This window comes from Populus trichocarpa, chromosome 4, assembly GCF_000002775.5.
Source record: "Populus trichocarpa isolate Nisqually-1 chromosome 4, P.trichocarpa_v4.1, whole genome shotgun sequence".
NCBI lineage: Eukaryota > Viridiplantae > Streptophyta > Magnoliopsida > Malpighiales > Salicaceae > Populus > Populus trichocarpa.
In genome coordinates this window covers 3,306,097-3,329,353 of record NC_037288.2, presented here as the reverse complement: position 1 = coordinate 3,329,353, position 23,257 = coordinate 3,306,097, and the positions used below count along the sequence as shown (strand labels likewise).

Below are 23,257 nucleotides of genomic sequence, written 5' to 3'. Positions count from 1 at the left end.
ATTTTCTAAAAAAAAATAAACATTAATTCAAAAAAGGCTCATGCACGCAGATTTAGCTTTCCAGGCCCACTTGTTTGAGTTTTTTTTTAAGACCTAGACATGTTACGCCTCTCAAACTTTCATAGCTGAACTTTTTTTTAATTATTATTATTATTATTATTATTGATTTTTATTTATTTATTATGTGTTTTTTTAATTTCATCGTTTAACATTGAATTTTTTTTATTAATTTTTTATTAATTTCATCATTTAATATTTGATTGATTTTGAGTTGATCTTTATAATTTATTTTGATTTGTTTTTTTATAAATTTATTGTTGTCTTATACAAGCATCATGATATTTGAATGGTGCTCAATTTTACAAACATTTATTTTTGTTGTCGTATAATTAAGTAATGATTCCATAAAAAAATTAACTCCAATGAAGTCCACGAGTCAAATCGCAGGTTTGGTAAGTTAACTTGAGTTGACTGAGAATTGAACTTCATAATTTATTTTGGTTTTTTTTCTATGAAGTTATTATGGTTTCAAACAAATATATCGTTATTAGATTGATGCTTGATTTTACTAGTATCTTTTTTTATTATCATATAATTATATAAAAAATAGCTTAAGAATTTTTTTTATTAAACCTAATAGAATCCATGATCTAGATTGCGAGTTTGACAAGTTACGCCATGAAACTCAAATCGATCGAATACATTGTTATAGTAATGTTGTTTTAAAATATTATCTTTAAATTTTTTTAAAACCAAACCGTATTTTTGTCTATTACTAAGAAAATTTTCACACAATTTAATTAAAAATTTTAACCATATATATAAAAAGATAGGTTAGAAAGTTTTAAAATTTACCTGCTATGTGGTGTTTAATGATATTGGCAAGGAGTTTCTCGTGAGTACAGTGAGGGACAAGTCGATGAATTAAATTGAAGAAATGCAATAAACTTAAAGTGAATTTGAAGATTTTTTTTCATGATTAAAGTTTTACTGTAGTTGAGCACACTGGCATGTAGGTGTTTTAATTTCTTTTTTGATAACATAAAATGCATGCATAGATAGATTAATCATAAGTTTGATTCGAAATACAGACATTTCACACGTTCTTATTTTTTGAAGGATCACACTAAATATTTATAATATTTTCATCCATAAAATTAATTTTGCGTTTTGAAACGTGGTTATATTTATATTTTTTAAAAAAATAAAAAAATTAATTTTTTTATATTTTAAATTATTTTAATGTACTGATTTATTCAATATACATATATCATCCACTAGCTGGGTTGAATCTATAACTTCAATTATATTTATTTACTGAATTTTTTAAAAATTACAGTTTTGATTGCAAATCAATAAAAAATTTCAAATCTTACAAGATAATAATAAAACAAAATCAATCAAAAAACAATATGATCTCTCTCTTCGAAAGATGATTTCTTTCTTTTACATGAATCATTTTCTCTCTCTTTCTAAACACCAAATTCCTTGGAAAAAAAATCTGGGTTTTCATCTTGTTAAAAACTTAAACGAGCTGTGAAGATTTTTCGACATTTTTGAATAAAATCTTGAGGCTGGGAAATGAGTAACCCATATGCATACCTATATGGATTAATCAAAAAACTTATTCCCAACAATGGACTAGTTGAAAGCCCAAGCAATTTCTCTTTACAAAACCCTAACCCTAACCCTAACCCCACTCTTTACTGCCACCCCAATTCGATCTTCGCTGTCTGATCCTCTCAAACCCTAACCCAAAAGCATACCCATGAAGGACTGCAGGCTTCGTCGTCACTTGATTTCTTCCCTTTCTTTCTCACTGTGAAATCCCAAATTCCCAACTCCTTCTATATTGCCAGGCGTAAAGCAAAAATCTTGGGTATCAACTCCACTCCATTGGATTTGACTCTTGTAGACACCATTGAGAGCTTGAAAGAGAAAGACGTCTCTCAAAATCTGATTTAGGCTATATTTAACGGGAGAAAATCCAGATCAAGAAAAAAAAAGAGAGGATAAAACTCTTATCTAGCACCCACCTACCAATTATAATTTTTATTAGAAAATAAATATGGTGTCATATGGGCAGGCAATAAAGAATGAGAAAATGTGGATGCGGAGGTTTGACAGAGAAAGTTGAAAGCTTTAAAATGTTCTTGGTAGAAGAAGGAGAAAGAGAGAGCTTTGTCTTCAAGAAATGCTTTTGCTATCGTCTGCCTCTATTTTTCTCTGCTCACTACTCCCTCCACGCTCAACAAGCATCCAAGTCGCAATCTTTTCCTTTCTCTCTCTAAAATATACATTTTCAGCTTTATATTTAATATAAGAATATTTTAGTAATTAAATAAAAAATAATAGTAAAATTATAAATAATTAAAAAATTCTTATTAAATGCTAGTGTCAATATTTATGATAATATTTAATATTTTGCTAGAATATTTTTTATATTTTATATTGTTTTTTAAAAAATTATCTTTGAAAGTATAATAAAAATTATAGGTTAAAATGTTTTTAGCTTAAAAATATATTAAAATAATATATATTTTTATTTTTTTAAAATTAATTTTTATATAATATATCAAAGAAAACATAAAACAATTTTAAATAAATTTTTTTTTAAATAAAATTTTAATTATGTTTTCAAATAAAAAATAAATACCTAGTAAGAAATCTATGTTTTTCGTTGGCAAGTTGAAGTGTCCACAAAACACCCGGACGATCACAACGGAGAAGAATGGTCCGAAAACCTTGTAATAAAACCCAAGATGACCAAACTACCCCTATCTATATATAACGGGACCTCCTCGTCCCTTTTTCGTTATCCTCTTCCTCCGTGGCATCGCCGCCCTGCCTGCCTGCTAGTGAGATAAAGAAAAAGCGTTGTAGATAGAGAGAGATGCTACCAGAACAATGGACTCAACCTTGTGGCAATCAATGCACACAAAAATTCTCAGCTCTCACGCAGATTCCTTGTAACCCCTTCTCTCTCTCTCTACCCATTATCTTAAATTGCTTTTACCTTGCGAATTATCTGTCAATAATTGCATATTAGATCTCTTATTCTTATGAACTTTGTTAATAACGTTGCATTTTATTTTCTTTCCTTTAATTTCATGATTATACTAAAGATTAAGGAACTACTTTTATTATGTTATGCTGTTTGAGATTATCGAGCAAGCATTAGTAGAAAGAAACATCCATGAAAGGAAAGCTTTTGACAATGTTTTTTATTCAACGGTATGGTTTATTCTAGCAATCTTAAGGGTGGATGCTGACCCTAAGTGTGTGTCTGGCATTGAGGTAGTATTGTGGTTTGAAAAAGTAGGATTGAAAAAAGCAATAAATTGTGTTCAAGAGAGAATTTTGAGTGGGACCATGCAGAACTATGGTGTGTGTTGAAATTTTGGCTGTGACAAAACGCAGTTTCAAACACACATCATCGCACTACCGAAGGAACCCTAAGGCTCGAACCCTAGAAGTGGAACAAAACTCCTTGACCATATTTTAATAAGTAATTAGAAGGAAGCTTGTTTTTGTTAATTTTATTGTGATTAAATGGGTAGTTCTTGATTATTGGTGTTGGAGAGGGCAGCTTCTATGCTCCTTTGTTCCATTAAAAAAAGTAGGTACATAGCAAACCTCCTTTCCTGTCTGGCTTATGCTTGTCTGATTGTTTGAATTACACCATAGAATATGAAAGTAAAGTTGTGCGTGCTTTGAATTTCTTGCCAATGGATAATTCTGAATAGATATTGTTATCTCTCTAATGTAAAACTATTGGTTTGATCAGTTTAATCAGTGGCATAGATTTTCACAGGGAGAGTATTTTGCAAGAAGGGCTGCGGCACTGATGGGGAGACGTGGGAAGATTGTGAGTTTTCATCTGCTTTGTTGCCATTTTTGCTTAAAGATTGTTTTAAGTGTAAGTTTGTGCTACTTTTGTTTGGGAGTTGTAGTTTGTGGATATATTGTGCTGGAGTAGCACTGAGATTTTACGCCACTGGACTTCATGGTTTCCAACTTCCATTAAGTCAAGAATCAACTTTCTCTTCAATGACTGAATAGATTGGATTTAAGTATGGTTCTTTTATCGAAAAAAATGGATGAGGCAATTCGTCATCATGGTATTTCAATTTATTAAATTGATACACGAGTGCAATGAAATATCCTGATGGTATTTCAATTTATTTCCAAGGGGAAGCTTTTGAAAAATCCTGATGTTGTTTGTGGATAATTTAATCTCTAAATGTTACTTTTGTTGGATTTTCAGGCTTGGACGAGTGCAATGAAATATGTTACAAGGACCCTGTACTCAAGGACCGGCAGTGGACTGCATACATTGACCGATCTCCTGGATCTGCCAGTTACTCTGAGGTATATTGTCTTTCAACTTGCTCTATTTTTTATTTGTTTTCACACTTTCTATCATTGTTTCACATGGAAATTTCAGACCGTTTAGATTGTTATTTGATTTATATTAAAGAAGACTTAACATGAAGCTACCTGGCGGGACAATCATTCAATTTTGTCAGTTCCCAATCTACAGCGGTGGTCCAGGCCTCAAAGTTTTATTTGAATTTTAAACTAAAAATATTTATCTTCAATGAATTTCTTTTCGAAGTATGAAAATTTTGTTTGCATATCCATCTGACTTGCTGCTTTGATTTGTCTGCCAGGAAAAAAAAATGATTGTTGTACTATAGGGGTGGATATGAGTTCTTTGAATGTAGAAATTGGCAAGTCTACTGTTGTCAGTAATGGTCAAAGACCATTGGCAATTAGTTAAATAGCTTCATTTGGGGTCAGTATGGTATACTTTTTTCTGGCCAATAATGAAAAATCATGATTGAAGCCTGAATTGGACATACAGTTCACCAACTTTCAGGTCTTTCAACCACTAGAGTTTGGGGAGGTTTATAAGCACCTAAACAAATGGCAGTCCACCCTACATCCTGCCTCTGATCTCCCAGCCACGTAGAAATTGTCACTGCTTTGCAACGATATCTCTCACTGTATATTGCAATAACAACTCTTTGGCTGCTTACTGGATCATGGAGGATGAGCGTTGCCTAAGCCACATAGAAGTTGCTATAAGAGACGGATCCAGTGCTTTGTGTTACTAAGCACTTCTGCCATATTTATCCACTCTAGGATTCATTTAAACCTTGTTTGAACAAAAGCTGCATTAATATTAGAAAATGGTATAGTTTCATGTTATTAAGATGGGTTTTTGAATTGACCAATGTAATGCATAAACTATATAATTAAGGTTATACCTGGTTGAATTTTGAGGTGTGACTTAACTTACACGTGCTTGTAATTAATGATTCTGTGGTTAAATAAATGATTAGTACTTACTTTTCATTGATCTCTTCCTGTATACAGGAATGTTTCAAAGCCTGTAAAGCTGGTTGTGGTTACAAGGTGAGTTTCTTCTCACAAGTAAAGTCTTTTGTTGCATTGAAAGCCATTTTTATCTTTAGAATCATGTAAATATTTGTATTTGAAGGTACTCCCATGAGTTCTGAATTTATGGGACAGTAATATATTCCGCATGAATCATTTACTCTGTTATGGACGAATCATTTACTCTGTGTTATGGAGAGAGCTTCCTGGCAAACATTTTTGTGGCAGTTAAAAGATTTTCTTTTGCTTGATGGGAACAATATGAATTTCACCTGGTGTTAAATTAATAGTTCAGTGGGATGCATCAAACCCTGTTTTATTCTGTAAGTGAACATGATGCTGAAACATGCTATGACAAGTATGCCATCTTGTTTTACTTAGTGGATCTCAGTAAGTTTATTCTAGAGGAAGGCCCTTATTCTTCTTCTCTCTGTTATTTTTCCTCTCACATTATGCCTCCAAAACTTATCATTGTGGATCGTAGGTTGGTATTTGGTAATTAACTGGAGACCACAATGACATTTTTGCAGATTATATTATTTTTCTAAAGGTTTATAACCAATTCAAATGGTCCTGTGAAAAGTCTCTTTTTTCTTCTTTTTCATGCAATGGTGTTACTTTGTTTGTTGCAGTTTGAGATTCACCCAGGGGAAGTTGATAAGGCTCGTCCAAACAGGCCATGCAATCCTCCCCCTTCTGAGAAACCACCCCCTGTTCAGAAACGACCTCCACAAGCTGTCAAGCATGGTGAACCTACTGAAGATGTACCGTGCACTTCTGCGTAGCGACAAAAAAGATGGGGGAAGAAAAGAGACCCTTTTAGTGCCAGTTAATTTGTTAACTAAATAGTCTGATCGAGGATTCTTATTTCTATTGGTTCTGATTAAGGATCTTTCCAGTTCCTGGGCCCCTTTTCTGTTTGCAGAAAAGCTTACAGTTTTGGTCCCTCTTCTGTCCCTTGTTCAGTGCCTGAAGGTTCACAGCACTTGACATCTGGTTTTCCAGATTTTTGATAGGATAGCTTGGATAACTTAACTGTAGAGTTGATAACCTTTCAATTTTGCTGCTGACACATACATGCATAGATTACTTTGGACGCTGCATAGGTTAAAAATGTATTCTCTAAGATTTTGAGAGAGAAAACACACCAGGATTCTGTTTATTTCATCAAACAGATGTGAGAACCGTGGAGGATCAGCTAAAGCTTTAGCAGAGATAGCAGTGATTTTCACTGTGCCCACTTTTATCATGCTTTTGATGTAACTACAGCAATGAGTAGCTTGCTGAGCTGCAAGATGGACTTTTACTATCTAGCTTTGACGAGTACTTCGAGGGATTCGGACTAACTTTTGCCATGTATACAGTCGCTGATCAGGAAGATTAATCCCTCCTCTTCAATCCAGTTATAGCAGATCATTTTCAGGTGAAGAATGGAGGGAGGATTCATTAGCAATTAGCTCCTTGTCTTTCGAGGAGTTACCAAGGTCAAAATCCATGTCTTGCTCAACCAAGCTCCTTACAATCAATAGTTTTTTTTAATTAAAAATATATTAAAATAATATTTTTTTTATTTTTAATGTAATTACATCAAATTAAAAAAAAATATTTTAAAAAATCATTTTAATATTTTTTTTAAAAATGAGTTGAATCCAAACTCTTATAGATATTAATCCTAGTGTTTTTTTTTTTTAGTTTTGATACACTAGTTTTTATTGTCATTAAGTAATGTCTATTTCTTTTCATTTTTTTTTTAAATTCTCTTACGTTTTTCCTCCCCAGAACCCCCCATACTTGTGATAGCATTCCACGAAAATCCCGAACAAGTCTATAAATTCTCAACAAAAATTCCAAAAGATCAGCTATTTTTAACAGAAAAGACCAGCTAGGGATTTCTGGAAACTGCAAGTACTATTCAGAAAATTTTAAAAAATAAGGGACCTAAGTGGAATATTATAGAATTTATTCAAGAATTAGCATATAGTCTTCAATCTTCATCCCTTCTCTCTATATATACAAAGTCCCCTGCTACGATCAAAAAGCACCTCACAGTTAACACAGCACCAGAACCAAAGAGAAAAAAATCCCCCAAAACGACACTGCTTTCAGTACTGACCCGCACTAGTACCAAAATCAAAAATCAAAATCCCCATTCAATTAGAAACCCTAAAAATCAAAATGCCTCAAGTGAGAATCATTGCAAAGAATTTCATGGACATGGTAGCTTCCTTACCAGCCATGAAACTCGACACGCTCTATCAAAACGCATTCATCTGCGAAGCCATACTCAGGTTTTGTTTTTGTTTATTTATATGTTTATTTATTTATTGATCAATCAGTAAATGAGAGCTGTTTTGGTGTGTTTTTTTTTTTTGTTAGGTCATTGCCGCCTTTAGCGAAGAAATATGTAGTACAAATTTTGTTTTTTGACGGCCCAGTATCAGGTAAATTGCTGGAGCAATGGGTGCTTGCTGATGGGGTCACCAAACATAGAGTTGCTATTGATCGGTTGATTCAGTTGAGAATTTTTATTGAAGTTTCTGACAAGTAAGAACCGAAATCAAAATCAGAATCTCTGCTTTCTGTAAATTTCTTGGAGTTAGACTTTTCCCTTCATTTTTTGCTGTTATTGTATTGTTTGTATGGGAGCTTTAATGACAATAATGTGATAATGGTAGGTAATTCTCACTCATTAATATTTCTGGGATTAGATTTGTGGGACCCACTACCGGGACCCCATTCATTCATTCATTCATTCGATGGATGAAATCTCTATGGTGGATTTTTTCTGGGGTGAAATTAGAGGTGCTCTTTCTGATATTGTTTGCCTTTTACTGGCAGGAAAAGGGAGAGTAGTTATAAATTAAACCAGACGTTTCAGGCTAATCTACGAAAGCATTTAACAAATGGGTAAGTCTTATATTTGCATTTGAAGCATCTTCATAGTATTATATTGCCTATTTTCAAGTTATTAATTTTTTTTCTCCATTCTTTTCTTGATAGGTAAAGTGTAAAATAAAAAAAATTAATATTTTGTTGTTAGTTTCTCGTGCGTTTGCCAATTTGTTACTGTTTGTTATCTATTTGATTTATGGCATTGTGTTGCTTGGATACATTGAACATTGTTTTTTGTATCATTTTCTTGTGTTGCTCTTCGTAATAATAATTGAATCTTGGATACTGCAGTGGAGTTTTGCCAAGGGAAACAATGGCTGCAGTTGTAAAACTCCCTAGCTTGGAGGAATTAGATACCTACGCGCTTGAACAATGGGAGGTGGGAACTTCATCTATGTGTTTCCATTATCGGTCTCGTTTGCACTTGTGTGTTTAAGGAAACTGTATTCTAGTTCCTATTTGCCATGGTAACCACCATTATATGAATCACTATCACTGACTTTTTGTGTTGGTTTGTGACCAGACTCATGATTAGACTACTCACTTTTGACTTGCCATTGTGTTAAACCAGTGTTTTTTGCTACTTCTTATAAGCTCTGGCCAAGCAGAAAAGCCAACTAGCTTGAGCTCTTCCATGATGAAAATTTTTCAGCGGGGTCTTTTGTCTCAGAGGTATTTGCCTTGAATTGAGGAATTAATTTCTTTTGTCTATTTAGACAATGGGAATCCTGAATAAAGTACCTGACTTGTGCTATGCTGTGTACCTGCCTTGCGTGCAGGGATAGAGATGCTCCAAGATTAACTGAGGGTGGTTTTCAGTTTTTGGTATGTATCATGTTAATCACAAGTAAATTGCACTTCTTATGGTTCGCTACTGGCATGTGCAATTCTTTGAATGTGTTTAATTGCAGCTGATGGATACAAATGCACAGCTGTGGTACATCATCAGAGAATATATCACTAATTCTGAGGTATGGACTTGTTAAATTCCTTTAAACTGTTCTTTCTGTAGATTTTTGCCTCACCAGCGTCAGAATTCTGATTGTTTCTGTTATATACATCCAACTTGCTTGAATATCAATGTCTTCAGGGGATGCTTGAAGAACTTGGATGTAAAAAATTTAAAACCGTTGTAACATGGAATCTTATATGGCATTTGATCATTTGTTTTAGAATCTTGAATGAAAATTATGAATGTAGGGCAGTAAATGATCCAAACTCCTTCCCAGCATCTCTTTTTAGCTGCTTGCTTGCCAGTACATGACCAGGTTGCCTTTAGCCTGTTAACCAAAATGGCTGAGATTGAAGCTGCCTATGATTGTGTTGACTTATGGAAGCTCTCAAAACAACAGATAGATATTAGCTTGCCTTGTTTCATCTGACTTGTAATATTTCTTCTGAGATAGGATAGAGTTTCATACTATGTTTGTTTTTGGATAGATATCTGGGTTACTGCAACTTGGCATATACTCTTTATCTCATATTGTATTAAGCCCTCTGCCTTTTGGTTCAGGAGAGAGGTACAGAGCCTGCGGATCTGATTTCTTTTCTTCTGGAGCTTAGCTTTCATGTCACTGGCGAGGTATTGAACATTCTTTTTTATTGGTAGCTGTTATCTGGCATTATTATTTGATTCTCATAATGAATAGTCATCTGGTTAAAATTTGCTACTGCACTGTTTCCACATCTTAACATAATGTATTTTTGGATAGTGTTATATTTTCTTACTGTGTTATATTTTTTTCTTCATCATGATTTAGGCATATAATATGAATACATTGACTGAGATTCAGAGAAATACTATCAAGGACCTTGCAGAATTGGGATTGGTTAAACTCCAGCAGGTTATTCTAGTTTGGGCTATTGTGGGTTCTCATTGTGCTAATCACCTTGAAGATAATAGGTATTACTGTGCTGCACTTCTGATTTATATTTATATTTCCAGGGAAGGAAAGAGAGTTGGTTTATACCTACTAAATTGGCTACGAATCTTTCAGTGAGCTTAACAGATTCATCATCACGGAAACAGGTATACTTGATGTGAAGTGTATAAATGAAATGTGAATGCCTGGATTTTATCTTTATTTATTTGTGGTTTGCTGGTTCTTTAATGATTTTGGTGGCATGTTTTTCGCTGTGATTGTTATCATGTATACCACTGTATGATTTCAATGTTGGTTCAATCATATAGATGGATATGTTAGTGAGTATAAGTTCAATACATTCTCTTTGTTCAAAAGAAGTTAGCAAAATCCTCAAACTTCATTCAAATTTGCTTCTAGTATTTGCATTATTATAAAATAAGAAGGCAGCTTCATTATCTGGTCAATGTGGATTTTCAATTCCCATATGACTCGTTCCCTTGAAGCTATAGGGCTTGTGTTGATCTTTTTTTACTATCTCCTTCAACTTTGTCTCTTGTTGGTTGGGAGTACACTAAGGCAACTATATTTCTTTTTCATACTTAATTTCATATTTAAAAAGCTAGAGGTTCAATAGCTTCTTGCTTGGGTGAATAGTACTATTGCTTGAGATGTACACTTATCCTCTAAATAGGCATGCAAGATTTAATTGGTTACATCATCTTGATCTGTTGTAATTAGCTTTGTTTCTTTTGAAATAACTTAGATCAGAGCCATAGTGTCATCTACTATTTGTATATCTTAAACCTGAGGACTGAGGCTGGACATCCTCCTGTTTTCCCATAGAGCTGTAGCCATGAATGATTTGAATAGGAAACTTGCTGGATTTAACTTTTTGTAGTCTCTAATTACATTTCTTTTCTTGTTTTCAGGGATATGTTGTTGTAGAAACCAACTTTAGATTGTACGCGTACTCATCATCAAAGCTTCATTGTGAAATTCTACGTCTTTTCTCAAAGTATGGCAGCCCACTTCTTGCTAACTTTCCTGGTCTTTTGTTGGAAAAAATTGTTTTCTGCTGAGAAGTTCTGTTTCATGGAATCATTGCATGTAAATGAAACTAGGAGAACTCTGAAATGTTGTTTTTGTAATAGAATTTGTTGTCTTCTATGTATGCAGGATAGAATATCAACTTCCAAACCTTATAGTTGGAGCAATAACAAAAGAAAGTTTGTATACAGCTTTTGAAAATGGCATCACATCTGACCAAGTGAGTTTTAATTTCCAATAATTTTTCTCCAAAGTATGTTGATGCATTTGAATGAATTGTGTTAGCATGCATCCATGAGAATCTTATAAATAAAGCTGAAATATGTTGGGGTGGGGGTTGCAACACTAGCATATTATCATCCTTCTGGTTTCATTTTTTAAGGAATGTTGTTTTCATTTCTGTTTCTAATTTGTAACTTTGGAAGCAATTTTGGTTCAATTAACTGATGCAACATTTCTTTTGCAGATAATTTCTTTTCTTCAGCAGAATGCTCATCCTCGTGTGGCAGAGAGATTACCATCAGTTCCTGAAAATGTCACTGATCAGGTCATCTTATCAATAAGTTCAAATAAGTACTCAACACAAAAAGTTTGGCTTCTTTCACTAGTTGAAGTCATGAATCTGGACTCTCTGGCATTCCATCGAAAGCAAAATCGGCTTTGCTCTTCTATTAATCAGTGGTGTTCTCCATATGATGTGTGTAAAGGATTTACATTTTGTTTGATTTTCCTCATGTTTTTCCACCCTTTTTTTTTTTCTCTGACAGATTAGATTGTGGGAAGCAGATCTGAACAGGGTTGAGATAACCCCCTCGCATTTCTATGATGAGTTTCCATCCAGGGTAAATATTAAGCTTCCCTTTTTATCTTTTTTTTGTCACGACTCTTCATGTTCTGTTCTGTTAAGAGTTTGTTTATTTTCCTGTTAGGATACATTTGAGGCTGCTTGTGACTTTGCACGGGAGTGGAATGGTTTGCTGTGGGAGGATTCAAAGAAAATGCGGGTTGTAGTGAAGGCAGAAATTCACATGAACATGCGAGAGTTTCTTCGTGGTCAAAAGTAGTACGGCAGATGTTATCTATTTGTTTGCGACCATGACAACTTCGATAAAAGAAAAACAAGCCAAAGCCATGTGCAACATGCTACATATACAATATAGGGTTCCTCGATGTAAGAGTGTTTTGGGTGATCTTAGGTTGATTTTCCAGTAACATAGAGTTTTTTGGGATCTTGTGGTCGTGGTTTTCAATACGTGGGAAAACGAAGTAATACCTTCTGAGAATGTGTACCAAGGGCAAAAAAGAGCTCTTACAAGCAGCGAGATAGGTTTTTGTTTATACACAATTATTATTTGATACAAAGGGATGAGTTTCATGTACATTAAATTGGGCAGTATTTGTTTTTGCATTTAAAAAGTATTTTTAATTTTTTTTTTATTTTTTTATTTTTTTTTATGATTTAATTTTTTTTTGATATATTAATGTTAAAAAAATAATAATAAAATTATTATTTTAATATGTTTTTATGTCAGGTAATTCTTATTCTTATTATTTTGTAATTTGTATTTTCTAATTTTCTACCCAGAATACCAGTTCAATTGTTAATTGTTTGCCACCGCAGTATAACATGCATTAGTTTTCAAAATAATCATTAATAAAACACAATAATCTGACTTTAATTTTGTTAACAGTAAGAAAATACATTGTTTTAGATAAAAAAAAAAAAGGAAGGAAAATATTTAATAAATGAAAAATAAATTTCAAAATAAAATTTGTTATCAGCTTTTCTCATGAAAAAACAGCAAATTTTAAAATGGATTGTTGGTATGTTGTAGGAAATATTATGAAGTATTATTCATGTATAGTGTCTAATTGAGAATAAGGGGAGCATAAAATAAATCGAAGAAGATGTTGCTGCCCAGGATCGAACTGGGGACCTTTAGTGTGTAAGACTAACGTGATAACCACTACACCACAGCAACTGCTTTGATATAATTTCTTTCTCACAATATATATAATATATATTAAATTAAAAGAACACTTCATAAATCCGCCTTTCAATATTAATTAAGACTGCAGCCTCTAAAATATGATGAGGCTTTTGATTTGTGGCGACTGGCGAGTGAAAACCGTTTCAACAAGTAGTTCAAATCCTAGCAGAGCCCAAATTGCAGTCTGCATATGATCACTTGTGGTGTGCCGCTAAGGAGAATTAATGCAGAGAAAGTGTTGTCAGAGTTCATACATAATTTGAAGGCTTGCAGGTTTTGTGAGTGCAAATCCAAAAATAGTCATATCTTTGTTTTCTGGGAAATTCAGGGATGGAGAGGTCTCTCCTGAACGTTTGCAACCATGATGCAATCCCATGAATGGTTTTTCTTTTTTGTGATGTATAATATACTGCATGCATACCTTTGATCGGCTTATACGAGTTCAAACTATAATAAATTTAGTGTTTCCATAATAATCTACAGCTCAGGATCATGCATCTCTTGCCTAGGCAAGTTCTTGGAAGATAAACATTTGAGTTGGCTGCAGCCACTTTGGATGATCAATAAGCTTTTGTAAGGAACGAATGGTTCACTGGCATGCCATTAGTTACTATCTTTTATATACAAGTGAGGTGTTTTAATTTCTCTTTAAAGCCCTAGCTATTTTCTTATTTTCCTTCCTTTTGCGCTTCTGCTTCTTACTCTCTCTGATTTTCTTCAAGTTTACATGCAAATCTAACAAGATTTTCACCAAATCCTCGCGAAATACCAGGTCCTAAGACTTCCCCAAGGAAACCTGGCACAGAGGAAGAATGGTCCTCTCCATGTGAAAGCTAAAGCGACACTGAAGGTTCTTGTTTAGTATCAACAGATGCAGATGCAGAAAATGAGGCTCACGAGACTCTTCGTGAACTGACACAACTTATGCGGGAACTTACAGTTGATGTGGAGGAAATGAAGGCCGCCATCAAAAAGATTTCTGATAACGTTGCTGAATTTCTCAGGAGACAAGAGGACTCCTCCAGCTAGGTCTAAGAAAAATTAAAATTTGGCCCAGTCTCACTCTAAGCTGATCAGCCTGGAAGCTTAATTACTTGCATTTCATAACGTTCTGGGTGCTAGTTGAAGCTAATTATGTTTTCTTTCAAGTACTTCTATGCTAGGGTCTTAAGTCGTGTTTATTTTCTAGTACTGTTTAGGATTTGCTGAAATCTTATTATGTAGCTATGCATTATGAAGCGTTTTACCCCTATTTTTGTTGATGACAAAATGGGGAGAACGTGTTTGATGGATATGTTTTAATGCATGAGGGATAATTTTAATATTTGGATGCTTTTGCATGAATACTATTGTTCGCTTTACTGCAAAGAATTTTCCTACATGGCAATTTCAATTTAAGATGTTCTTGAAAGGAAAAGAATTATCACATCACCTTGATAGTTCTATTCTAGTTCCCACTGATGAAAAGGAACTTGCCCAATAGGAGGTGAAGATGCTAAGGTTATCTCTTGGCTATTGGGAACGCTTGAGCCCCATCTTGTCACCAATCTTCGGTGTTTTACTACTGCTCAAACTATGTGGGCCTATTTGCATTGTATTTATCACCAAGATCACAACGCTCGGAAATTCCAATTGGAGTTGGAAATTAGCACTTATGCTCAAGGTAATTTGACCATTAAGCAATTTTATTCTGGTTTTATTAATATTTGGAGCTAGTATTCTGCTATTGTTCATTCTAAGGTTCCCACCGCGTCACTCACTGCTCTTTAAGCGGTTCATGCTGAGCGTTGACACGATCAATTTTTGATGAAGCTTTGACCTGAATTTGAGCCTATTTGAGCCAGTTTATTGAACCATGATCCAGTTCCTTCCATGGATATTTGCTTGGGAGATTTATTGCGTGAGGAACAACGATTATCCACTCAGATAGGTATGACTTCTGAGAGCGCATTTTCTGAGGCTGTGAATATAGCCTAGCAGCACAAGGGAAAGGGAGGAACAAGTTGCAGTGTTTCAATTGCAAGGAGCACGGTTGCTCGCAACTGTCCGAAGAAAGTTTGTAACTACTACAAGAAAGAGGGTCATCTTATCAAAGATTGTAACGTGCGGCCTCAAAATCGCCAATCCCAAGCCTTTCAAGCTGTTGTTCAGTCCTCGTCTTCTTCTGCTCTCCCACTGTAAGCTCTGATTCTCTCTGTTCTCACGCCTGCCATGGTCCAGCAGATGATTGTGTTTGCTTTTTTGGCTCTAGGCCTCCAAGGTACAAATCTTACCTCCATTTCTTCTTGGATTGCTAATCTGAGTGCCTCTAATCATATGACTGGTAGTACGACGGGTCTCCATGATGTTCGTAAGTATGGAGGCACGCAAACTATTCAGATTGTTGATGGCAGTACACTTCTTATTACTGCTGTTGGTACTCTGGGTTCTTTATTTTGAAATATTTTTGTCTCTCCTGGTTTATCTACCAGTTTGATTTCTGTTGGCTAATTGGTGTATAATAACTATGAAGCTCATTTCTCTCGTGGTGGTTGTCATGTGTAGGATCAGGTGTCGGGGATGATGATCATGAAGGGGTCTAAAATGAAACGTCTATTTCCTTTACAATATTGTATTCCTAATGCTGTTTCTTTTGCTTGTACAGTTATTACCAATAATAATGAAGTATTGCATAAGAAATTAGGTCATCCTAATTCTAATATTTTGACTTATCTTTTGAAACATGGTCTTTTTGGGCAATAAAGATTCATTTTCTTCATCTCCTGCATCTTTTAATTATGCTACTTGTCGTCTTGGTAAAAGTAAAACATTACTTTTTTTTCCTATGCATGGTAATCATGTTTCTACTTGCTTTGAAATTGTGAATACTGATGTTTGGGGTGTCATTCCTATTATTTCTTATGATTAGTATTGTTATTTTATGATATTTATCAATGATTATAATCGATTTACTTGGATTTACTTTCTTCGTTCTAAAGCTACTATTTTTCAAACTTGTTATGCTTGTTGAGACATAGTTCCGTACTTATATCAAAACCTTACACTTCGACTCAGGAGAGGAATAAATGTTTCATTCCTTTCAGGCTTATCTTCAACATAAAGGGATTATTCCCAGCATTCTTGTCCTTATACCCCTCAACAAAATAAAATCGTTGAGCATAAGAATCATCATCTCTTAGATGTTGTTTGTACTTTTTTGATTGATTCGTCTGTACCTTTTAAGTTCTAGATAGAAGATTTATCTACTACTGTTTATTTGATCAATCGTTTGCTTACTGCCACTCTAAATTATGATTCTCTTTATTTTTTATTATTTGACATATCTCTTAAGTATCAATCATTCCATACTTTTAGGTGTGTTTGATTTGTTCACTTACCACTTGTTGATCGTCACAAGCTTGTTGCCTAGTCTGTCACGTGTACTTTTACGGGATATAACCCTACTTAGAAAGGATTTGTTTGTTATGATGCTCATGCGAACAAATTCCAAATCTCCCGGAATGTGATCTCTTTGAAAATCAATATTTCTTTCAGTCTCAAGTTATTTCTGATCCTCCTATTACTCTTCTATCTGCTTTTAATGTTGCATCTTTTTCTATTAAGCGATTTAAACTAGGTGTGGTGCATCATAGACGTCCTTCTTCAACGCTTCTTCTAGACACTAATCCATCATCTGGTTCGACGCTTCCTACACTTCGACGCTCCACTCGGGTTACACATCCACCAGATAGGTTTTTTCTCATACCTCGCTTATTGCCACTCTAGACATTGTTTTTGTTCCTCACTCTTATACTCAGGCAACCACTTAAGCATATTGGCAGCAGACCATGCAAGAAGAAATCCAAGCTCTCTAAGAAAATCACACTTGGGATCTTATGACTTGTCCATCAGGTGTCAAAGCTATTGGTTGTAAATGGGTATACTTAATCAAGTTTTGGTCTGATGGGTCACTGGATTAATATAAGGCTTATCTTGTGGCCCCTGGGAATCGACAAGAGTATGATATTGATTATGAAAAGACATTTGAACCTGTTGCCAAAATGACTATTGTACGGACTATCTTGGCACTTGCTGCGTCACAAGGGTGGTCTCTCTGACAAATGAACGTGAAAAATGCTTTTCTACATGGGGATTTGAAGGAAGAAATCTATGTCTCCACCTCCCGGTATGTTTGCTACACCTTTCTTAGAGGTTTGTCGGTTGCGCCAATCTTTATATGGGTTGAAACAAGCTTCGCATGTATGATTTGATAAATTTCGCTCTACTCTGCTTGGTTTTCACTTTACGCAGAGTCAGTTTGATTCCTCTTTGTTTCTTTGCAAGACTTCTGCAGGAATTGTGTTGCTTCTAGTATATGTTGATGACATTGTGATTATTGGCTCTGATGCTGCGTTACTTACGCAATCACCATCTCAAGGCCTCTTTTCACATGAAAGATCTTGGTCCCTTGCAGTACTTTCTTGGCCTTGAGGTGCAGCTTACTCCGACTGATACATTGTTACACCAACACAAATACACAGAGGAAGTAATTTCATTAGCTGGCCTCTAATTGGGTAATTCTGTTCTTACTCATTTGGAGGTAAATCTTAAGCTTTGTCAAGATGAAGGTGACCTTCTATCAGATCCATCCTTGTATCGGCAACTTGTTGAGAGTTTGAACTACTTGACGATTACTTGTCCTGATATTTTTTTTGCTATACAGCAGGTAAATCAATTTATGCAGGCCCCTTAAAAGCTTCACCTAGTCGTTGTTCATCGCATTATTTGATATATGAAGGGCAACTCTACATGCAGGTTATTCTCTCCTAAGGAATCTTCCTTACAATTAGTGGGATATAGTGATGCTGACTAAGCTGGTTGTGCAGATACTCATCACTTTGTTACTGGCTGGTGCATGTTTTTAGATAATACACTCATTTCTTGGAAGAGCAAGAAGCAAGACAGAGTTTCCAAGTCCTCTACTAATTCTGAATATCATGCTATGTCTTCCGCCTGCTCCGAGATCACTTGGCTTCGTGGGTTATTGGGTGAACTTAGTTTTCCTCAGCATCATTCCACTTCTGTTCATGCTGATTATACCAGTGTTGTGCAGATCACCGCTAATCCTGTCTTCGATGAGCGCACAAAACATATCGAAGTCGATTGTCATTCCATACGTGAATCCTTTGACCGGCATATGATAACTCTTCCTCACATTTTCACCGAACATCAAACTGCAAATATTTTCACTAAAGCTCTTTCTTGGCACTAACATCAGTTATTGGTTGACAAATTGATGTTTCTTAATCTACTAGCATCAATTTGAGGGAGGATGTTACATAGATAATTTAGAGATTTGAGTTGTACTATTTTAGGGATGTTTTCTTACCTTGTATAGCATTTGGATGCTGAAAATCTGCCATTAATACTTACCTTGTATACTATTTAGGTGCTGTAAATCTGCCATTAATTATGTAAATCTTCTCTATATAATGAAGGGAATCTCTATGAAAAGGGTATTCAGACCAATTTTGACAGTCAAGTGGTTGTACGAGTTTGAATCAGAAAAGGAGAAATCTTAAAAAGAAAGTGTTTTCTATTTGCATCACTTCTCAGGATTTATTGGCTTGCATTTGTTTAAATTGTTTGAACCCTGTTGTTGAACGCTCTGCTGTGGATGTTTTCGTCAGCAAGAATTCTCAGGAAGCTAAGCAGGGTTCTGAATATCCCTGCTTGTCTAGTTCCTGGCAATTGCAACAGACATTTTTTTGTAGCTTTTGTTTAGTTCTGTTTCTTCGAGGAGTTGTGTTTCCAGCATTCCTTGTGCTCATGTATCAGAAACATTTCCAGATTCGGTTGATTTTAATAATGAATTTGCCTTCATTTATCTAAAAAAATGTCAACCGCCTCTATTTTGCTGAACCAAAACCATTAATTCCAATGAATTTCATCTGAATTTCATCTTGTTGTTTTCAGTGTAATGTGAATTATATTTTTCTTTCTTCATAATACTTGTATAAAAAGAGGAGGTAACGCTATGATAAGATTGCTTGATAACATCAGGTGAGTTACGAATTTTGTCCAGTTCCTATACCTAAAGACAAACATTAAGAACTCCAGAGACTGTTTGCCACCTTGGAAAGTGAGTCCAGACAAGTACTATGAAACAGAGTTTCCAAGAAATTTCCCAACTTCATCATTATTCAATTATGGCTCTTTTCTGTTTAGCACCATGATCATATCACATTGCAGGACATGAAGGGAAAGAAAAAGAAAATCCAAGTTTGCAACTTGGTGTACTAGTTTTACTTGCCGCTTGAGAAGAAAGCCCAGTTCTCCATTTGGTCAGTGAGAATTTATTTCTTAAAGCTTGAAACTGAAGTATGTTGTTATGTTTGTTTTTGAAAATGACTTTCTTTTATTTTGTCTTCCATTTGGATTAGTTGTAATAACATTCAATGCGAATTTTCTTCAGCCATTGTAATTTAATAGTAAAATTTAAAGTGATGTTTACGTCTTTGAATGTTCTGCAAGTTTTTTGGAGCAGCTCTCCGGTAATACAACAATGGCAGGAATTGCAAGGACTTGTCTGCAGTCAATATTGAAATTTGTGAATTCGACACTGGGACTTGTTGGTATAGCAATGGTTCTCTACGGTCTTTGGATGAGCAGAGTGTGGCAAAGAGACATGCAAGACTCGTCTTTTGATGATTTTGATTCTAGTGCTCCATGGTAAAGGCTCTCTCTTTAGAGTGATCTTCACTTGTGTTTTTATCCGTTTGACTTCTTATTATTTGAAGATTTTCACTATTCCGTCCCCAATCACTTACTCTATCATATTGATTCTAGTTTTTGCACTTAATTGAAACAAGATCCCCATAAAAGAGAAAAAGATTTGTCTGCTAAAGGTTATCTTCCACCAAGTTTATCAGCAGCTTGTTAGAATTTTAGCAGAACGATGCTTTCTGGCAATTTCTTGGCAGAGTAATTCATTATGAATCTAGGAATGGTTACTACTCACCATTGAAACAAGAAAAGGTTGATTGATACTTTATGATTGTCAAACAATTTCCTCCTTTTTTGCACATATTAGAGACTCTTTTTTTTTTTTAATTTCTGGAACTTGCTAACATTTCTTCTTGAATTTCAGGTTTATATACACTTTTCTCAGCATTGGGGTTACCTTATGCCTAATAACATGCCTAGGCCATATTTCTGCAGATTGCTCAAATGGTTTTTTTCTTTCTTGTGTATCCTTTTTCAGTCTGGTGAATCCAAACATACAATTCATGATCAAGCAGAAATTTTAAAATAAAATCATGTTCATGCTAAGCAGAACTTTGTTGTTGGTCTTAATAGAACATAGTACATGGAAATTATCTTCGTACTTCTCTTATTGGAAACAGCACTTGCAGCAGATATACTCCTAAATTCTGATTGGGAGAAGGTACGCTGCCTCTTCGAACTTCCTTCCACTTCCTATCTTCCATGAAAAAATGTTACTTCGTACTTTTAGGGCTTACATACTCTGTTGCTCTATTAGGATTTACCTGAGGATCGTACTTTTAGGGCTTATATACTCTGTTGCTCTATTAGGATTTACCTGAGGATCCGACAGGGAGGTTCCATGATTTTAGAGAATTTGTGGAATCTAATTTTGACTTCTTCAAATGGATAGGCATGTTCATCATCCTAGCTCAGGTACATTCCTGGTGTTTGATTTCTATATTCTACAGAGTCCTTCAAAAGTTGTTCAAATGGCGGCAAGCTAGCTAGTTGTTGATTAAAAGAAAATTGATTACCTGATTAACTTAGTTGTTGATGAGCATTTTCCTTTTTGAAAAAACAAAGAACATGAAGGAAAATTTTGTTTAGGCACAATTTTTAAACAGATATGTTTCGCATTTAGCACCCCACTATCTAAGAGTTCCTCGTCTGCAGGGATTTTCTATGTTATTAGCAATGGCTTTAAGAGCTCTTGGACCCAGCAATGAATCCAACTATGACATTTATGATGAACACCCTCCGGCCAGACTTCCACTCATCAATCACCATTTACAACAACCTCCATACGTTGTTGGTGAACCACGATTTCCGATGAAGAATGATGCTTGGAATGTAAGGATTCATTAATTTCCAGTCAACTAAAGGTCTTTCACTGATTGCATGTATTGTAGCAGACATAATATTTTGCTCTTTATTTCTCATCCTTCTCAGACCAACATGTGAAGAAAACAACACTTCTTTTCTGCAATATGGTACGAGAGGGGCGAGGGCAAACATTATTATTGAGACGAACATTAGGTTTGGTCAAGGTTGATATGGAATTGATGGAAGCTGCAGCCTGCAGGCATTTTATGGAACCGTATAGTACTAGTTACTCAGAACTACGTGCACCCTTTGAAGCTTTTAATTGAAATAACTAGCTTGTAGCATGCATCACACTTGAAATTCACAGCAATCTAATGTTTGAATATTTCTTTCACAGTTCAATTCCAAGAGATTTGGTCACACAAAACATAGAAGATGCTGCTTAAATTCTATGTTGTCCACTCCCAGCATCCAAACACATTCAATGCCGACAGGAAGGATATTCAACTCACCATAGATAAAATCAAAAAATAAATCATCAAAACTGTTGTATGATCTCAATTTGTTTGGGTGACAAATAAGTAAACAAAAGAATCTTCGTAAGAGATTGAATGGTTAGTCAAATCAGTTGTTAGTCTGGACTCTAGAACTACAACAAATTAATAGTCGACTAAATCCTCAAGTCCAACTCTAAGCCCTCATGATATTCTGGTGCAATCTCCTTCACCTTGTGAAGCTTGTTCCCAGGAATCCTCGGGAAATCATGATGTTCATTATGGTACCCCACATGCCAAGTTAGAAAATTAAGGGGGCCATAGGAAGAATATGTTTCTTGGTTTGGATTGAAGACGTGATGTTCTGAGATGACCAGCCATTGGGTGCATACCACCACCGACGAATGTGGAAAGGATCAAATAAGCAAAAGATCTCTAGCCCCAAAAATAAATCATGGCAGCAACTAGGGTTATCTGACAGAAAAATTAATGAACTCCCATAATTACCAGGGGGCTTTGGTTTGAGAAAGAGAGGCTGCAAAGCATAGAAGAAGAGTTGCAACATAACCCATATCGATTTTGATACCACATTTGTCACAAGATAGGTTTCAGTATGGCTTGGGATGTCCATATCTATGCCATCTACTCCTTGGCAGCGGTGGTGCTCAAGGTGATACTTTTGAAAAGTTACAGACATGGGTACACCAATAGGGAGATTAGCAAAAACACCAAGCCACCTGTTGTAGACTGGAGTTCAGAAGGCGAGATTGTGGGAGAGCTCATGGATAGCTAAGAAAATATTGTGGTTGAGGAATGAGCCAAAGAAGTCGGCTTTTGTCAGCATCTTCAGCCACCCAACATCGTGAAGTAATGTAGCAGTCCAAAGCTGAAGCGAAACAACCACAGTAATCTGCAACACCATAATGTTGAGATCATGAATCATATAAAAAGCATACAGTAACCAAACCAATTTTCATTAAGAATGAGCATTTCCTCAAAATAACATATAATTAATCCAACAAACTAGGTTTCAAGAACTGTTTTATCGTTATGTATAATTGCCTAACTGTTCTAAATTCATCTTGTACAAAGTCATGCAATAAAGAAACATAATTGGTTTTAATTTCTCTTCTTATTTATTTGGCAGGATTTGGAATTAGGACATATCAAACCAACCCACAGAAGAACAATGGATGGCATTGCAAGGCCTCCGTCAGACACAGTTTGTTCCCTAGTAGAAAAGGGAGAAAAGTGCCTTGAGGTGACAATCTACCTTGAAATCATAGAAAAGCATATAAAACCTTACATGATTTCGATCAAAGGAATCCTTGTTTGGACCCTCAGAACTTCAAAATAAGTCAAATAAAGGAAGGTGAAAAGCGTATCCATAAATATTTCAGTAACTAGAGAACAAGACAATAAATAAAGAACACGAGCCAAGTTCTTTGATGTGAAACCGAAAGGTTAGGTAGAAGCATTTCCTTGTTCAGCAAAC

The 23,257-nt window shown here is 35.1% G+C and overlaps 3 protein-coding genes, 2 long non-coding RNA genes, 1 other non-coding gene and 1 pseudogene across 16 annotated transcripts; 5 read left to right on the top strand and 2 right to left on the bottom strand.

The window, feature by feature from the left end:
* Window positions 1-2,687: 2,687 nt before the first annotated feature.
* LOC7477414 (uncharacterized) lies at window positions 2,688-6,652 on the top strand. The gene is made up of 5 exons (XM_002305107.4): window positions 2,688-2,969; window positions 3,815-3,868; window positions 4,268-4,371; window positions 5,383-5,421; window positions 6,036-6,652. The coding sequence occupies exons 1-5, from the start codon at window positions 2,894-2,896 to the stop codon at window positions 6,186-6,188; spliced, it is 426 nt and encodes a 141-aa protein (XP_002305143.1). The 5' UTR covers window positions 2,688-2,893; the 3' UTR covers window positions 6,189-6,652.
* LOC127905275 (uncharacterized) lies at window positions 4,381-5,282 on the top strand. The gene is made up of 2 exons (XR_008059123.1): window positions 4,381-4,798; window positions 4,868-5,282. It is a non-coding gene; the product is annotated as an uncharacterized LOC127905275 (long non-coding RNA).
* Window positions 6,653-7,147: 495 nt separating the features above from the next.
* Window positions 7,148-12,593, top strand: LOC7456803 (general transcription and DNA repair factor IIH subunit TFB2). 4 transcript variants are annotated; one of them, XM_024599927.2, is made up of 15 exons: window positions 7,153-7,691; window positions 7,780-7,947; window positions 8,242-8,310; window positions 8,587-8,674; window positions 8,867-8,967; window positions 9,075-9,120; window positions 9,207-9,266; window positions 9,809-9,877; window positions 10,056-10,160; window positions 10,241-10,324; window positions 11,090-11,175; window positions 11,337-11,427; window positions 11,674-11,754; window positions 11,975-12,049; window positions 12,137-12,593. In XM_024599927.2, exons 1-15 carry the CDS (start codon window positions 7,579-7,581, stop codon window positions 12,269-12,271), a joined length of 1,371 nt encoding a protein of 456 aa, XP_024455695.1. In that variant the 5' UTR covers window positions 7,153-7,578; the 3' UTR covers window positions 12,272-12,593. The 4 variants fall into 4 exon arrangements, with proteins under 4 accessions (XP_052308580.1, XP_024455695.1, XP_052308581.1 ...); XM_002305108.4 differs by having other exon boundaries at window positions 7,168-7,691; window positions 10,056-10,139; XM_052452620.1 differs by lacking the exon at window positions 9,809-9,877 and having other exon boundaries at window positions 7,148-7,691.
* A 523-nt stretch (window positions 12,594-13,116) lies between these two features.
* Window positions 13,117-13,189, bottom strand: TRNAV-UAC (transfer RNA valine (anticodon UAC)). The gene has a single exon. It is a non-coding gene; the product is annotated as a tRNA-Val (tRNA).
* Window positions 13,190-13,306: 117 nt separating this feature from the next.
* LOC112327224 (uncharacterized) lies at window positions 13,307-18,691 on the top strand. 5 transcript variants are annotated; one of them, XR_008059121.1, is made up of 4 exons: window positions 13,307-13,476; window positions 13,682-13,825; window positions 13,971-17,992; window positions 18,103-18,691. It is a non-coding gene; the product is annotated as an uncharacterized LOC112327224 (long non-coding RNA). The 5 variants fall into 5 exon arrangements; XR_008059120.1 differs by having other exon boundaries at window positions 13,307-13,825; window positions 13,971-17,363; window positions 17,532-17,992; XR_008059122.1 differs by having other exon boundaries at window positions 13,307-13,825; window positions 13,971-17,805; window positions 17,901-17,992.
* Window positions 18,692-19,365: 674 nt separating this feature from the next.
* LOC7456804 (tetraspanin-19) lies at window positions 19,366-21,670 on the top strand. Of its 4 annotated transcripts, XM_002305109.4 has the most exons (7): window positions 19,367-19,521; window positions 19,712-19,909; window positions 20,328-20,427; window positions 20,544-20,624; window positions 20,774-20,878; window positions 21,119-21,295; window positions 21,395-21,670. In XM_002305109.4, the coding sequence occupies exons 2-7, from the start codon at window positions 19,743-19,745 to the stop codon at window positions 21,404-21,406; spliced, it is 642 nt and encodes a 213-aa protein (XP_002305145.2). In that variant the 5' UTR covers window positions 19,367-19,521; window positions 19,712-19,742; the 3' UTR covers window positions 21,407-21,670. The 4 variants fall into 4 exon arrangements, with proteins under 4 accessions (XP_024454882.1, XP_002305145.2, XP_024454880.1 ...); XM_024599114.2 differs by lacking the exon at window positions 21,395-21,670 and having other exon boundaries at window positions 19,366-19,521; window positions 19,725-19,909; window positions 21,119-21,388; XM_024599112.2 differs by lacking the exon at window positions 21,395-21,670 and having other exon boundaries at window positions 21,119-21,388.
* A 98-nt stretch (window positions 21,671-21,768) lies between these two features.
* LOC112327202 (sphingolipid delta(4)-desaturase DES1-like) lies at window positions 21,769-22,840 on the bottom strand (annotated as a pseudogene).
* Between the last annotated feature and the right edge of the window lie 417 nt (window positions 22,841-23,257).

What these genes read in the sequence shown, in the direction of transcription:
- LOC7456803 (XM_024599927.2), top strand. Translation starts at nt 7,579, where the DNA reads ATGCCTCAAGTGAGAATCATTGCAAAGAATTTCATGGACATGGTAGCT. An exon ending in AGGGTGGTTTTCAGTTTTTG is followed by an intron (nt 9,121 to 9,206) that starts GTATGTATCATG and finishes GTTTAATTGCAG; the next exon opens with CTGATGGATACAAATGCACA. An exon ending in ATGATGAGTTTCCATCCAGG is followed by an intron (nt 12,050 to 12,136) that starts GTAAATATTAAG and finishes TTTTCCTGTTAG; the next exon opens with GATACATTTGAGGCTGCTTG.
- LOC7456804 (XM_024599114.2), top strand. Translation starts at nt 19,743, where the DNA reads ATGGCAGGAATTGCAAGGACTTGTCTGCAGTCAATATTGAAATTTGTG. An exon ending in ATGGTTTTTTTCTTTCTTGT is followed by an intron (nt 20,428 to 20,543) that starts GTATCCTTTTTC and finishes AATAGAACATAG; the next exon opens with TACATGGAAATTATCTTCGT. An exon ending in TAAATTCTGATTGGGAGAAG is followed by an intron (nt 20,625 to 20,773) that starts GTACGCTGCCTC and finishes TTGCTCTATTAG; the next exon opens with GATTTACCTGAGGATCCGAC.
- LOC7477414 (XM_002305107.4), top strand. Translation starts at nt 2,894, where the DNA reads ATGCTACCAGAACAATGGACTCAACCTTGTGGCAATCAATGCACACAA. An exon ending in AGCTCTCACGCAGATTCCTT is followed by an intron (nt 2,970 to 3,814) that starts GTAACCCCTTCT and finishes AGATTTTCACAG; the next exon opens with GGAGAGTATTTTGCAAGAAG. An exon ending in AAGCTGGTTGTGGTTACAAG is followed by an intron (nt 5,422 to 6,035) that starts GTGAGTTTCTTC and finishes TGTTTGTTGCAG; the next exon opens with TTTGAGATTCACCCAGGGGA.